We start from the raw sequence: 15,382 nt of genomic DNA, 5'->3' as shown, positions 1-15,382 counted from the left end.
AAGAAGAATGAAACAAAATTGGTAACAAGATCCAATGTTGTTCCACATTCCTTGCAGAGCACCCCAGAGAACACAGCAACTCTGTCATCTCAGCAGCCTTCCACTCGTTCATGAACTGTATCCATTCTACAGATTTTATCTTTTTGCACTTCTCAGCCCTCCTAAGGATACTACCTTTCTTGACTCAAGGACTCATACTGCCACGTGGCTTTTGTCACACACATAACAAGTAGTGGTACCTCTAGTCAGACTGTGGTACTCTTGATCATACCAGATACCTAACAGTAACCCATGGCCTCGTGCCAGACCTGGACTAAAGTGCAAGAACTAACAACCCAAGTGTCCTGGTTTGGCCTAAACCAGGCCGATTTTCCTTTCAGTGATTTTTACTTTCAGCTAAGTCTCCTCTAAGTAGCTGCACTTTCTGAAACTAACTGCATGTTTTGCAGAGTGTCTGCTTCCAGGACTGATAACGCTCGAAGTTTGTAGTTATCACTGAGGCACCGGTAGGGATGCTGTGCAGAAAGGCTCTTGCTGTACTTGTTCTTAGAGAAACCAAGGTCACTGCTGAATTCCTCACTGGTTACGAGTGAAGAGTCGAAGGGGGGTTGCAGCTGCAGGGGGGAGCGGACAGGGCAGGTGACCCAGAATTGACCAGCGAAGGTATTCCATCCCATACACGTCATTCTCAGTATAAAGCGGGGGGATCACGAGGGTCTCGCTCTCTTTCTGCTATGGCCGGTGTCCAAGGAGGACTCCGTCTGTTTTCCTGCTGCCCCCGATCCCGATCCGTGCATCCCTGAATCCAGCTCTCGACCATCACTGGGCCCAGCCTGGGCCTTCCCGGAGCCTGCCCTGCAGTGCCGGTGGTGACGTGGCTGACTTCAGGGGAGCTCAATCTTGGTTTTGTATATATATTTGTATATATTTGATTATTTCTATTATTATTATCATACTCTTTTTCATTATTATAGTTTATTAAAACTGTTTTAACTTTCCAACCCCGAAGTCTCTCTCTCCCTTTTCCCTTTCCCTTTCGGGGGAGGCGGGGGGATAACAGAGAGCATCTGCTACAGGTTTAATAGCTGGCCCAGCTTTAAACCGTGACACCAAGCTTTTTCAACAAACCTAACTGTAGGCCAGGATCCCCTGGCAGCCCAGTCCTCTTCTTCCTTGGGTCATCCAGGTGCCTTCCACTAGTTAACTAACACTTAATGTCAATGGAATAATAGACAATAAAGCAATAAAAACCCAAATCAGAGCCAGAATTTTCCCTTTTACATATGTAACAACAAAGAACCTCCCAGTGCATTTAAGGACAGATGTAAATGTAAAGTAACCTTCTTAGTAGTATAATCAATAGTAGTTGCTATAGGGCATGACAGAAGCATAAAGAACTACTTCACTTTTAAAGTCTGAGTTCTAAGTCAGATTGTCAGATGCAGCAACAGATAAAAACACAGTAGACAGAACCTCAGATAGGCCAACTGCCCAATTCAAATGTTAGCTCTGCATCACTGTCAGTGCGAGTTGGGTATGGGATTTCTATATAGTCAGTATATTATGTGAAGAACCTTTGTTGCAAAATTAGCCAGCCACAGCATGAATGCTGGTGGTTGCTTTGTGATGCCAGCCAAACTGAACATTAAGCTAGAGCCTAACACTTTTGTTGTTTGTTTTGGGGAGGATTTTTTGGTTTTGGTCTTTTTTTTTGTTCTTTTGTTGTCTTAGTGGCTTTTTTTTTAAATGCTTCTGATTAGAAAGATTTATGATCTATTAATCCTGGAAATGTCACTAATAAATCCAGTCCTGTTTTCAGCCTACAGGGATGATACTGCCTTTGCAAAGAACAAAGCTTCAAACAAAAACGTAAGACTTTTTTCCCCTGTACGCATCATAAGTCTCAGTTAACAAAACCAAATGCAACAGACAAACTCAGCCCTTGAGTAAGTCTGCATTTTTAATACACTTCTTCTACCTGCAGTAGAAGCTGAAAAGGCAACCTGTAAAATTATAAAGTGACTATCAACCCAATGGGTTTCAATGCATAATGAGGCCAATCAGCACTTTTTCACAATAAGGTGCTTTGTTTTGGTCCTTACAGGACAAAGTCTCTAACATGCTGGTGGTCAGTTAAAAATGAAGCTACTATTATTGCTGACTGCCAAAGGCTTCTGTGTTTCTATCAGTATAAAATGCTCCGCTTACTCCCTTTGTCTAGAACATCCAAGGCTTTAATTCACAAATCTTAATGGGTATGACTCAGTAAAAGAAAAGGTATGTAATTTTATCATCAATGTTTCTGTACAATCTGCTAGAAGGCCTGGTATACATTCATATGCGTCTTGTTCATTTTACAATTACTTCATTTCAGCATTTAAAGATTCCTCTAATAGTAGTTCTAAAATCCCACTTTTTCCAATGGTAAATGAGAGTTGTACCAGTTCCACTTCTGGAAACCAATTTAGTTTTGCTTAACACACTGCCTTGCACCACCATTATCTTCATCTTCTACTACAGGTTAGAACGAGTCAGCCAGGGAAATTCCTGGAAGCAAGAAAAAAAAAAAAAACTAATAAAAACCATATCAGAATGGACAAACAGTAAGAGGAACAGGATACAAATATGTATTAACTACCAGATGGAATCCACAGGAAATAAAGACTGCTCAAAAACATTTTGTCAGGAATGGAAAGGAACAACCATAAATTCTGGAAACAGTCCTTAAATACACCATGCATTAATAATAGCAAACGGAAAACAAATAAAAACAAACCAAAAACCAAGGAAAGCAGATGGCACAGTGTAAAAGCACCCATCCTCCTATCTCCCAAATCTAAATACAATCTTTCTGCCTTGCAACTATCTCTGCCTTCTCTGCAGTTTAAGTGATCCTTACTTCCTGAGGATTTCAGAGGCTTGCTCACATGAAGCTTGCAGAAAAAGAAAGGAAAACATACATATACCTGTTTCTTTCTCTCAGATTGTGGATCGATCATTACATTTATAAGACAAGGTGTTTGCTTGTCAGTCACGCTTGCTTTCAGAGCATTCTGCAGTTCTTCTGGCGTTTTAACAAAGTATCCTTTACCTCCAAAGGCAGACATAATTTCCTCATAGTGTGAATTTGGCAGCAGAGAAACAGGAGGTGCACTGCAAGAAAATGGAAAACCTGATTAATGGCAGGGAAGAATTGCCAGATTGACCACTGTAATTACTTCAGCACTGATTCTAAAGTGTAAGATGATTATTGTGCTGGCCTGATGAATTATTCCGTGCTGGAAGAATTATGTTTCCTATACCACTTAAGCTACGTTTATAGGGTAGCATATTCATTTTCATCTTCTGGAGACGTTCCTGAGCAGAGCTTTAGCTTTAGTTCTCTTGGTACAGAGACCTCAGCTCCAGAAGTAGAAGCCCAATGTAAACTCAGAACACAAGCTTCACGTAATTTTGGACATCATCGTCATTTTGGTGGTCAGCCCGCTATGAACTAACTCCATGTGGCCTGAACTGCTGCAGGAATCTGAGACAACTAACAGATAGTCATCTCTCTGCTGCACTGTTGCGTAAACAGTAGTCTGGAACTAGATTGCTTGCTTTCAGTAACTGGTTCTTACATAAACTTAGTCTAGGACTAAGTTCACTTTATGAAAAGTTTCAATCTGGATCACAAAGCATTAAAAGTGAAGAGCATGACCATTCTGGTCACTTCTTCCTTAATTAACAGGACATACTTTGAAGATGCTCACCATGCAGCAGGATCTCCAAACTTTAACATCTCCTTCCAGGCATCTGCATCCAAACCAGTGTAAATCCCATTGTTGTTTACTACAATAATCAGGATTGGCAAGTTGTATCTACAAAAAGATGCATTTGGTAGAATTCTGAAATACTTGCACCTTTCTGTAAAGTGTTACTTTTCCTTAAAAGTAAAAGGAAAATAAATTAAAAAAAATCACCTCCAGCTGAAACATGATCTACTTATCACTGGTAACACACTATGTCACAACAGCATAAAAATGACCACGTGTATTTTTTGGCTTGTTTTCATGTGATTTTAAGAGCACCCCATCTAACAGCAGTGCCCTTGGCCTTCCAGTTACATTGATCCTGGCAATATATGAAGAAGGTCTTCTTGAGCAAAAAACAGTTACCTGCAAATAGTTTCCACCTCCATCCCAGAAAATCCAAAAGCACTATCTCCTTCTATGCAGATGACTCGCTTTTCAGGTGTTTGGTCTTTAGCTACCATTGCAGCTGCTATAGCAAAACCCAGTCCGACTCCCATCGTTCCAAAAGTACCTGCATCAAGCCTAAAGGGGAGAATACAGAATTACTCTCCCTTTACTTCCACTCAAACTTTTAAGTTAATTGATGGTGACTTATCTTTACTTTTAATAATTTGCCATATACTATTCAAATACTGTTTCATAAACGATTGGTATAAAGAGATTACAGATGTATATATATCATATTCAGTCAAACATTTGTTAAGACTGCAAATGTTTTAAGTGATATAAACATACTGGAACTCTAATTAAAATTAAGAACTCTTATACACTAGTTGTACTAAAATAAAGAACTATTCTTGTATGCTTTTAGCTTGTGTAGTAACAATATTTCAAAAACATTCAATTACTGTAGAGATAGGCAGACTACATGAAATCTTTCTAAATTTAATTCCTTGAAAATATAACTAGAAGTCTGAAAGCCATCGGTTAAATACTGCTGTTCAAATTTTAGTCTTCTGTTCAACTTTTGAAATCAAATTGAAAGCTCTAATTAAGTTAGAACATTTCAGTCAGAAGCACATAATGGATACAGAAGGACATAAAGAACTAGATTATTCTATGGTTAACTTTTCAAATTTGCTTTCAGATATGTGCAATGCAATCTGAAAAGACAACCACTAACATTACTGTGCCCTTATTTTAAATAATGGGGGAAAAATGCAAACTCTTCCCCCAACCTTACTGGAAGTAGGCTTTTTTTGTTCGGTTGAGTTTTGTTTACAAAGTAGTATTTAGGTTCATTTAAGACTTCAGTGCTATTTTCACAAGAAGGTACAGGCTTCGCAGTCAGATCAGAAGTTTCACCTCACCAGACAGAACTCACTTTCCCCCCCCATTCAAGAAACGGCACTTTATTCCTATTTACACTAAAACTAGACTACACTTCTAAAACGACATAACAATACTTCCAAATTTGGGTGCCTACATTTTAGGCACGCAGGTTTACATGAAAGTGTGCCCTATATATAATCCAATTTTCAAAATGAGCTGATGATTCTTAAGTTTTCCTCATTTTTAAGTGTGTTTCAGAGAAAAACTCTTCCTACGAATTCTTTTCGACATGAGAACCCCAATGACTGTTTTTATTTTAAATCAATATTTGCCACAGACTTTGAGCACAGGAATAAACATCTAGATCAGGGAATTCAACACGATGCTCCTTACTCACTTTCCACATAAGCGTGAGAAACTATCACCATTCGCTTGCAGAGCACACAGATAAGTCACAGAGACATGACATCAGTATATGAGTGGAAAACTCCCCTTAACCTCACTTCCAATACACTAAACTTTTATTTTTTTATTTAGAACCTTTAAAAAGTATTACAAAAATTCTGGACCATCATACTTCTCAGCTAAATGAAAACATTTATACATAGATCTAGCCTGTCGAGTCAGCACAACAAAGAGAATACCACACCTTTGACGGGGGTAGTAATTTGGAAGCATAGTTCGTCCAATGTCCATGGTGTTTGCTCCCTCACTTACTAAGATGCAGTCCTTGGGGATCAGTTCTCTGATGTGATGAAAGACTGTGTAATAATTCATAGGCAGGGATTTCTGTAATGCTAATCCCTTAAGAGATATTAGTAACTCCTATGCACAGAATTTATAATACAGTGCAGAACTAAGACATATAAACAATAACAATGGAAATAAAAATGCACTCTGCTAGGCAAGTCTAAAGTATTTGTCTTCCATGCACTACATCAAGCTCACTCTTTCTGTATCTGTCCTGGTGACACAATGTATTTACTAGAGGCTCACTCAGCTCAACAACCCTTGGGTGGCCTATCATTAACATGAAGCTTTTAAGACTCAGTTTAACCTGAGAGGCACATGGAATTTTTCTGCACATAAGTTTGACTATTGATGACCCTAAGTGAGCTGCCATCTCTGTGCTGGGAGGTAGTTCAAAAGAGTGATCAGCTAGAATGAATTTATTTTAGATCCCAATCTCTGAAACACGCATCTGAACTTGCAGAATATGAGTTGTATAAGCTTAGGCATATGCCAAGCATCTATGGTCCTTTGGCCTTAATAGCTACTTGCTTTTAACATATATTATACTTCCACTAGCATTGCCAAACAGCACAATTACGGAAGAAAACTAAGAATGCAGCTTCACATAAGCTAGCTTCCACCTGGAGGTACTTGGAGTACCTGTCCATTGCTTAGAAGTCACTGCCCATAATACAGCGGCTCTGGCTGTCATCTTCTACTACTGGCTTTAAGAACCGAGTCCCAAAGTTCAATGACTTCCACACAGTTCGATTCACACAAAACCTAGAATACTTAACTTACAGTTAAGCATTAAGACTTAACAGTTCATAACGTGAGAAACCACCTCTTTTCTTTAATATCACACTACCTTCGATCTTTCCTCATTGTTCATTATTTTCTCTCTCAGTCTCTTCCACCACTCTGAATTAGAAGGATATTTCAATGGTCGTTTGCTGAATTCTTCTAAGAGCTGTAAAAACATTGAAATGTTGCAGAGATTTCTTTGAAGATATTTTAAAAAAACATCGTAAGTATCACAAACAATGTTATCAAGAAAGATCCTAGCACAATCACAGTAATACTGATCAGAATCTTTAACATTTAATTTGGGAATAGATTGGATGCACAACATGTGTGTGTTGCCTGAAAAATGGTTTTCCTTGAACATTTTTTTTTTTTTTTTTTTCCTTTTTTTTAACTGGTAACTTACTTTACATAAATAGAGGAAATTAAGGTCAAAACAGGAGGACACCTGACATTACGTTACCTGCTTAGTCACGGCATTTATGTCACCTAATAAAACTGCAGCTGGCCTCACATTATTTCCCAGCTCTTCTGCACAAATATCAATCTATATTTCAAAAAGAAAGACCAGCATTACTCAAGGATTATTAAAGAGAATTTTTTTTCAGTTCAAGTGAGAAACATTGTCTAAACAATGTCTTCATACCTTGTGTTGCCTGTACAGATAAATTCCTCTGCCTTTCATTGAAATGACACCAGGAAATGCTTTATTCAAAATAAAATCCTATGGTACATACCCATTTTAATAAAAGTTCATATATATCCTTAAAATCGACTGCTTGCTTCTTTCAAGCTCTTACACTGTAGAACTTTATTAGAAGAGTAAGGAGAAGGTGGTGGTGATTTTAGTGAAAATTATATGAGAACTAAAAATCTACGATTAGGTATACCCTTAAAGTCTATACAAAGCAGTAATTTTCTTACTGAGAGAAGTTTGTGTATGCTACTTGGCAGTAAGAATTTGGCTAGTACGAAGAAGCAGAAAAGTAAATTGCGACCACTGAAGAAACTTCCCCACTTTCTTTACTAGTGATGTATGAGACCTCTAAGATTACATGGAATACTAATTGATTACCAGGTCACATAGTATTAAAATATTAATTTGGTTCATAGTCTAACTCTTGACAGTGAAAAAAATTACTTTAAGTGAGGTGAAAAAATATTTTTCTTTACATTCTTTAGAAAAAGGAAACATGAAAGATGTTTTATTTCATAAGTCAAAAGGAATTCTAGCTTTAAAATTGATGTTACTCCTCTGGAAAAGATGCAAAGTTTGGAAGCTGAGATTATGTTCCATATCACTGAAGGCAGGCCAGTCAGCACACTGAATTAACTGCTCCTCTTTGTTCACAGACTCTAAGGGAGGAGATTTTAAGAACATGAACAATTTAATGACTTGTCTTTCTAAGAGCTGGCAGATTGCCAAACACATGAATTAGTTAAATAGCTTTTCTTCCTCTTTTTGTATTAACATTTCTGAGTGACTGAACTCTTATAATGACTGACTCTGGATCTGAAAGTCATTCTATTTCAAAAAAAATAAAATCCAGCTGAGAGAGCAGTCAAACAGTATGAAAGGTTTCACAATTTCAGGACAATTTGCTTTTAATCATGGAAATCCCAGATCACATAAGTATCATGAGTCTAATCCTGTATTAGTCAACTACACAGAAGTGTCTGCCCTCCTCATTACAGCAGCACCAGGTCTTTGATAGCTGGAACAATGCTGTAACCATTTTTAGAAAAAATAAGTAAAAAAATAGTTAAAGAAATCAGAACTGTTTCTGGAGAACTACCGTAACTATATGCACTGTACTGTCCATAGGGCAGTGTTTGCCACATGAGGTACAGTACCAAAATAATTTACAATAATTGCTCTAGGCAATGTTAGAACACAGAGGACTTCCTTCAAGGGATAATCGTTTTCCTGCTTACCTGAATAACCTTTACATCTTGTCGAAACCTTGGTGGAAGACCAAAATGCAAAATCCAATTCAACCTTGCACCAAGCAAGATGATTACATCAGCATGCTGTAATGCCCTAAGAAAGGGAAATAAGAGAATCAGATAAAGGGGATTTATTATTCAATTTAATAGTGTTTTCAAAATTAGAAGTAATCCTAACCACCACAGCAAATCCCAGAATAGAATCCTTCCTTTCTCTGAGCTGCTTGCTTAGCCCTAAAACCATATATCCTTTTATACAGCCAATCATCAAGCCATTCTTGAGTTTAGGGACTCAAGAAGAAAATTAATTACTATTTTCCTAATATACCGTTTGGGAAAGGAATCATTGGAATCATTACACCAGGAGAGTAACAAGATGCTATAATGACACTGAGGTTAAAGCAAAAGACTCATTACTGTGATACTGGCAACAGTGGGTGCCAAAATTAAGATTGTTGTGGACCTCTCTGTTCAGACTCCTGTTAATTTACCTTTCAGCTGGGTATTTGGTATATCCTTTTATTCTCCATTTTTCTTAACAGCATGCTTAACAGTGATAAAGCTAAGATGCTCAACAACTGGCAATTTTTTAATCTCAAAGTATATAAATGCTCCATCTGCAAGCTGACTCTGCATATTCACACCTAGTAGAGTTCTTATAGTTCATTCACATTAATTTTGCCAAAAGCCAGAAAGAGCTCTTGTAAGTTAACTTTAAACATAGTTCTTCAGTGTAGTTTGAAATACCTTATTTTTCTTTTTAAATAAACTGCAATTTAGTGACAGTGTATTGCAAACACCATGCAGAGACAGCAAATAGCAAAACTTCAACTGCAATGTGTGCATCTTAAGCTTCTGTTTATGCTGTGAAAATAAAAAGCTAGTAGTTTCCATAATGCACTAAGTTAAATGTTTAACATAAACTGGTAAACAGTTTCATTTTATGTTATGAAATACATACTAACAACATTGATACATCTACTTGCCATAGGTTTCATAGTTATTAGCTCTCATAGAATATTAGCTCTCAGATAAAGCATCTTCCTGGCCACCACCCTAAGCATTGTCAAAAGTGATCCACCTAAATCTGTTGTCTCTTTCCAAGCAATATCTTCAGCGGTCTAAAATGAGGTGCAAATGTGGTTGAAAAATTTTTGTTGTATGCATTTTTTCTTCCCTGGCATCTGTAGACCACCACAATTCCTAGTTGTTTCTCAGATGCTAGCATCAGAGGCCTTGATTTATATTTACGTTGATCTTGCTGCAGCTACACAATTTGGATGGTTATCAGGAATTACTCCTTTTGCCATCGGTGTAGGCAAAAAAGGTAGTCCACAAAGGTCCACCAATTTTCTGATGTTGTTTTCAGCATGTGAATAAGCAGCACCTGAATGAAATGAGAGAGACTGCTTAATACTACAGAAACCTACTGTATTTGCTTGAATTTCAATTAACATGATTACATTAGTGGCAGAAAGAGTACTATTTCCCATTACGAAAGGTGCTTGTTATTTTTCAGTCTGGAGAACTCAAAACATAACATACCAAACTACAGGTATTTGGGTTCAAATTTCCCATATTTTTGACAAAAGATTTGTTGGTTTTGTTTGTTTGGTTTTTGTTTTTGTTTTTTAATACTTCAGCTGAACTATTTACCTATTTCTGTAAAGCACGGCAGGGAAGAACAGGAGATTTTGTTTCTCTAAAATGACAATTCTGAGTGGGTAAAGTTCGGTATTATGGGGCAGAGACTTCTGCAGCAGCAATAGGAGATGATCTGTTCCTGGCAGACCGATATCTCCAACAGAAACGCCACTGCAGTGACTAACATTCCACAATGAGAGACAAAATAAGCGAACTAGCACAGAGAATAACTATCCTCTATCTTTAGGGACACCTCTGTTTCAGGAATGAAATACACTGGCAGAGTACAATTGAAAGTCTGTAGAACAGCAATAACAGCAACGCCTGCTGTGTTGCTTCATGTCTCCACACCGGTAGGCTGGCACTTTCAGTAAGTCCAAATGGAAAAACAACCTTTGGTTATTCTGATTCTTGCTATATACGCCAGAGCATCAGACACAGATTATCAGTTCTGTATTCTAACAGAATTTGTTTGGAATTTTGGAAGTGACCCTTTGGTATTTGCTCTAGGCTTAAGACAATGGTTATGATTTTTTTCTACTTAAACTTGTATTTTATCAATTGACTTTTCTCTTAAACTAGATGAAAAAGACAACAGTTACACAACAGAATTAAAATATTCTAAAACCAGAGCAGATTTTAACAGCAAATTTCGAAGAAGTTTGTTTGTGGTTTTTGTGGGGTTTTTGTTTGTTTGTTTTAATAGAGAGTGAAAAGAAGATGGCTAACACTTATGGGGAAAAGAAAGCACTTTGGTCGTTGTTCTTGTCCAGAGTTTGCACAGTTCAAAGCTACATCAAAGCATGCTACCTTTGCCAATGATTAGCAGAGGCTGCTTGGAATCAGCAATGACAGACGCTGCTTTGGATACAGCAGAGCATTCAGCCGTGCTGATGGGAGGTGGCAGGCAGCATTCCACGTACCTAGAAGTCAAGCAAAACAAAAGAGGCTCTTTAGAAAATTCAAAACAAGAAATGTTGAAAAAGGAAACCTAATGTTCAGCATAAAACCGCAGTTGCTACACACCATGTTATTCACAGCATTTATGAGAACAGGATTTTTTTTTTTTAAAATAGGCTTTGAAGTTTCTCTTGCATGTTTCTTTAATCTTACAGGTAGTGCTGCTCCAGAGGTTTACCAAGTGACATCACTGTATTACCATCATATTAATTAATTCCTTTTTGCACATTTCATTACAAACTATAATCTATACCACAAATTATGATGGAACATTGCATTTAGAGGCTGGATTTTTAGCATCATTTCAACCTTGTGGCAAATTATTTAATCTATTGCTCTTGTTTATCTTTTTCTTAAGAAAACAAAACACAAAAGTAACTTAAAAATAAAATTTCTTTTATTCAGTGACTTGAAAAATAATGAATATAATATTTACGCACTTGACAGAGCTCTTATTCACCTGAAGATTCACAAAATCCCCAGGTATGTCAATATAGCAGGAACCTGGGCGACCATATATGCTGGTTCTTACAGCCTAGAAAACAGATAATCACAGTTCTAACCACTGTTTGAAAGGATTTAAAAAATCTTTATGTGTAAAAAATAAGAAAACGCTTCTGTAGGCGGAGAAGGAACATGCTGTTTCATACTGCTGAACCACCACAGGGAAAGCTCCCATTGATTTTATATATATATATATATATATATATATATATATATATATATATATTTGATAGCTACTTACATTTCCCCCTACATGCCAGGTAAAGCCTTTCAGTAGATGTGCAGTATCAGACTGTAAATTCTTTGTTTAATTTACAATGACACAACTGCATTATCAGCTGTTGTGTTTGGAAATACTAAATTAAACTTTCATGCCGAATTCTAAAGTAGCACAAACAAAAACCAAGACAACCAATGCCTCCATTTCCTATTACTTTTGATTCCAGGTGTTCTATTACAGGTGGATGCTCTGCTGAATTGGCACTCCTGGAAACAGTATCATTGTACGCAGAATTTAGGCTGACATGGCTGAAGTGTTGCTACAGCAGTAGCAAGAGACACTTGTAACCCTTTCTGATGCACTGAGATAAGGATGTGTTTTCTCTTTCTCTCAAAAACCCCCACCAAACCAACAACCAAACCCAAAAACTAAACACAACTATCTCCACCACCACCCCCCTCCAAATCTCCTTCACATAATGAGAGTGGTTAAAGAGCTGAAGTTTGTAGTATTACATTTCTAGTTATTGAACCTCCCCCTAAAAGCATTTATTTCATAAAAATTTTCCAGCTCTGACTGAAGCTAACAAAAAATGCTGCAGGGATTAGTAAGCATCAGATTGGACCAGAATCTATTTCTAACCTGTTCCATAGCACAGTTCATAGGAAAAACCTCCCCAGTCGTGAATTTACTCAATCAACCATCACCTAACATCTGCAGGATCAAATTATTTACAGTAACAGCTATACAAAAAATAAACCCCCAAAGCTTATGCAGTAGGAGAGAGTTACTCAATGTGCTGTTACTAATGTAGTATTTTTTCATACCTTTTCAATAACAGAAGGAATAACTTCTAGGCTGCTTGGGCGGACAGATAGTTTGTTGTACAGCCTACCAGCTTCAACCTGAATAAATGCATATAACCATTATATTGATTTATCAAAGTGATTTGCTCACTTCCATCTCATTTCAACAGTGATAAAATGGAAAAAATGCCAAATGGAAAGCAACAAGTTGAAAACTCCCACATACAAAAATGCAGTTCCTCAGCTGGTGGAAACTGTTAAAGCCATACTCATTCCACTGACTGCTTAGGTATTTTTTTCTAGAAAGTGTTGCTTCTTTTCTCAGAAAGTTTATTTTGCTTTCTTCCATCTCAGAACAGACAGATAACAGCAGTTTATACTAGCTGAGAACCTAAAACAGAGCACGAATTCTAACATGACCGTGGACACATTCAAAATAAGCTGCTGTATTTACGCAGTGTCAATCTTAAACCAGTAGATGGAGCAAATCAACAGCATTACAAGATCTGTTAGGAAATGTTAGTGTTTGGGATTGTTATTCTTACACTAATGAAGAAACAACACCAATTATTTAACTGAAATCTTTTTCTACAAAGTTGTATATCTGTGTACCTGCGGGAATTCTTGGAAGGCTCCCATGGTTTCCTGATTTCTGTCAGAAGAGCCTCCAATAACAATCAAAGGCCTAGAAAAGTATATAAAAAACCAACAAAAAACAACCTTAAGCATACATAATTTTTTTGTAACTGCAGTCACATCTGTAAACTCTCCTGATGGTCAAATCCTACTGTTCTTGGGATGTTGTGCACCTTCAGCATCCACAGATCTCAACAGGAATAGAAAGTGACCAGCACAATACAAGTATAGATTCTCAATATGAGTGTGTGAGCCAGTAGACTTCCTAGCAGCTTTTGTAGGACAGTCTGCCTGTATTAAGTGATCTGCATCTAGCACAAAAATTCTAAAACCAAGTGATACTGCTATCAATTTTCATTGAAGCACACCCATAACATGGGTGACGAGATTGTTTCAGAGGAATGACAACAGCTAATCTAAAAAGCTAAAAAGTACTGATTGATGTAAAAAGTATTAAGATGTTTGTTCATAAGAGGCATTGTAATGTGCACAAACTCTAGAACTAAGAAACCCAATATGAAACAGTATTTTTGGCAAGATTAGATTTTCTTCGTATACAATTTGGAACACAGCAGAAATCAGCTGAGTCTCTAACAAGCACTTTTTTCCCTGCATTCAATTTTTACTAAAAAAAAAAACCAAACCCAAACCAAACCCCAAAAAAACAAAGACCAAAGAGATGAACAAAAATTTAACATGCCTACAAGTGGTCCTGTTCTTAAATTAGTTCATAGCTATGTGAGAAAGGCAGCATTAGTTTACAATATGGCTTATACATTCCACAGGAACACATTTTTATTATAATTTCCACAAAATATATAATTTATTGTCCTATAGTGAATAAAAAACGGCCTTTTATTCAGTTTGTAGGTCGAACTCAAACTTCTTAAAATGCTAAATGCTGACTTAAGAGAAAGCTGGCTTATTAATCTGCTCATTCATCCACACTAAATTGGGATATTGGGTCAATAGCTTTCTAGGGTTTTTCTCCTAAACAATTTCTCTTCAGATACCGTCTTTCCTTCAACTGCATTTATCTATACAAGGTGTTAAACTGAAACATTTACGGCGTGCTTAATGCATAACGCTAAGTTTAATCACCCATAGAATTTGGGGATATGTGTATCTAGATCCAAGCTTCATAACCAGGGCATTTCTCTGCCACAAATCAAAAATCTCAGTTCTAATCCCCTGACACGGTGAGATGAGAACTTCAGGCTGTATCTTACCTCTACAAAAAATCCTTATGGAAAAATCCATTTTGTGTATACTCTAGATATTTTATTCTGCTGATTCTCTCCCCTCAGCAAAACAACTATAACTATCCATATATAACCAGTCTGTTTCACAGTGACCAACCGTATGTTCCCTTCACGTATCTTTTTCAAATGTATTTAAGTTTCAATAAACAAAATAACTACTACTTCCCAATACTGAAATATAATTAAGAGAATGCTCTACTCTTAAAGTCAACTCTAACAGCTATACCTTGAAAAGATTTGGTTCTGCTTTGATAGTTTACATAATTATAACCAGAAAAAAGTTTTTCCCCCAATAAAATCATCATACTCTACTAGTGTCACAATGCTTTAGACATTTTTAAGAGCTGTGCTTATTACTGCATGTAGTTTAAATGAAGGCTAACCTTGCCCTAAAAATTGGTCTCCTCATGCCACTCCTCGTGGGGGATGGGATACAGTAGACTTCACACCTTGTTGCCACAGAAAGGGGAAGATTTCTCTAACTTCTGCTGCCAGCTGCATAATCCACTCCCTCCCTTGCCTAGGTGCTTGATGCTTGCCCAACTGCAGAGTGAGCAGATTTAGATCACTTATCAAACATGACATTATTTACCTATTTTTGCTGGGTTGGCTTTTTGCCAAAATGATGAACTGAATGTGATTATTGGGACAGACAGTGCCAGAGCTACCAACAGGGCAAGAAGCAGGAGTACATGGCCAGGAGAAAGGTGTGGAGATGATATGGGCCTACCTCCCTTTTTGTGGCAGATTATATTAGACTGGTGTAACCAAATCCTTCAATGTGTATTGTATTTCCATCTC

General features: G+C 37.2%; 1 protein-coding gene across 7 annotated transcripts in view; it reads right to left on the bottom strand.

Annotated features, from left to right (window-relative positions):
- Positions 1–1,663: 1,663 nt before the first annotated feature.
- Positions 1,664–15,382, bottom strand: part of HACL1 (2-hydroxyacyl-CoA lyase 1) — a 23,184-nt gene continuing 9,465 nt past the window's right edge. For 4 of the 7 annotated variants that reach the window (XM_068404654.1, XM_068404660.1, XM_068404662.1 and 1 more), the window contains 13 exons: positions 13,296–13,368; positions 12,705–12,782; positions 11,594–11,688; positions 11,004–11,116; positions 9,801–9,936; positions 8,538–8,643; positions 7,066–7,149; positions 6,667–6,768; positions 5,716–5,870; positions 4,158–4,316; positions 3,753–3,860; positions 2,967–3,153; positions 1,664–2,547 (listed from right to left, as the gene is read on the bottom strand). In XM_068404654.1, the coding sequence (XP_068260755.1) occupies positions 2,515–2,547; positions 2,967–3,153; positions 3,753–3,860; positions 4,158–4,316; positions 5,716–5,870; positions 6,667–6,768; positions 7,066–7,149; positions 8,538–8,643; positions 9,801–9,936; positions 11,004–11,116; positions 11,594–11,688; positions 12,705–12,782; positions 13,296–13,368 (1,429 nt within the window). In that variant the 3' untranslated portion in view covers positions 1,664–2,514. The remainder of the gene's footprint in view (positions 2,548–2,966; positions 3,154–3,752; positions 3,861–4,157; positions 4,317–5,715; positions 5,871–6,666; positions 6,769–7,065; positions 7,150–8,537; positions 8,644–9,800; positions 9,937–11,003; positions 11,117–11,593; positions 11,689–12,704; positions 12,783–13,295; positions 13,369–15,382) is intronic. The other 3 variants (XM_068404659.1, XM_068404658.1, XM_068404657.1) reach the window with 3 other exon arrangements.

Source organism: Nyctibius grandis, chromosome 7, assembly GCF_013368605.1.
Source record: "Nyctibius grandis isolate bNycGra1 chromosome 7, bNycGra1.pri, whole genome shotgun sequence".
NCBI classification, from domain to species: Eukaryota; Metazoa; Chordata; class Aves; order Nyctibiiformes; family Nyctibiidae; genus Nyctibius; species Nyctibius grandis.
Note: the sequence above shows the minus strand (reverse complement) of the source record. Positions and strands in the feature narration are given on the sequence as shown.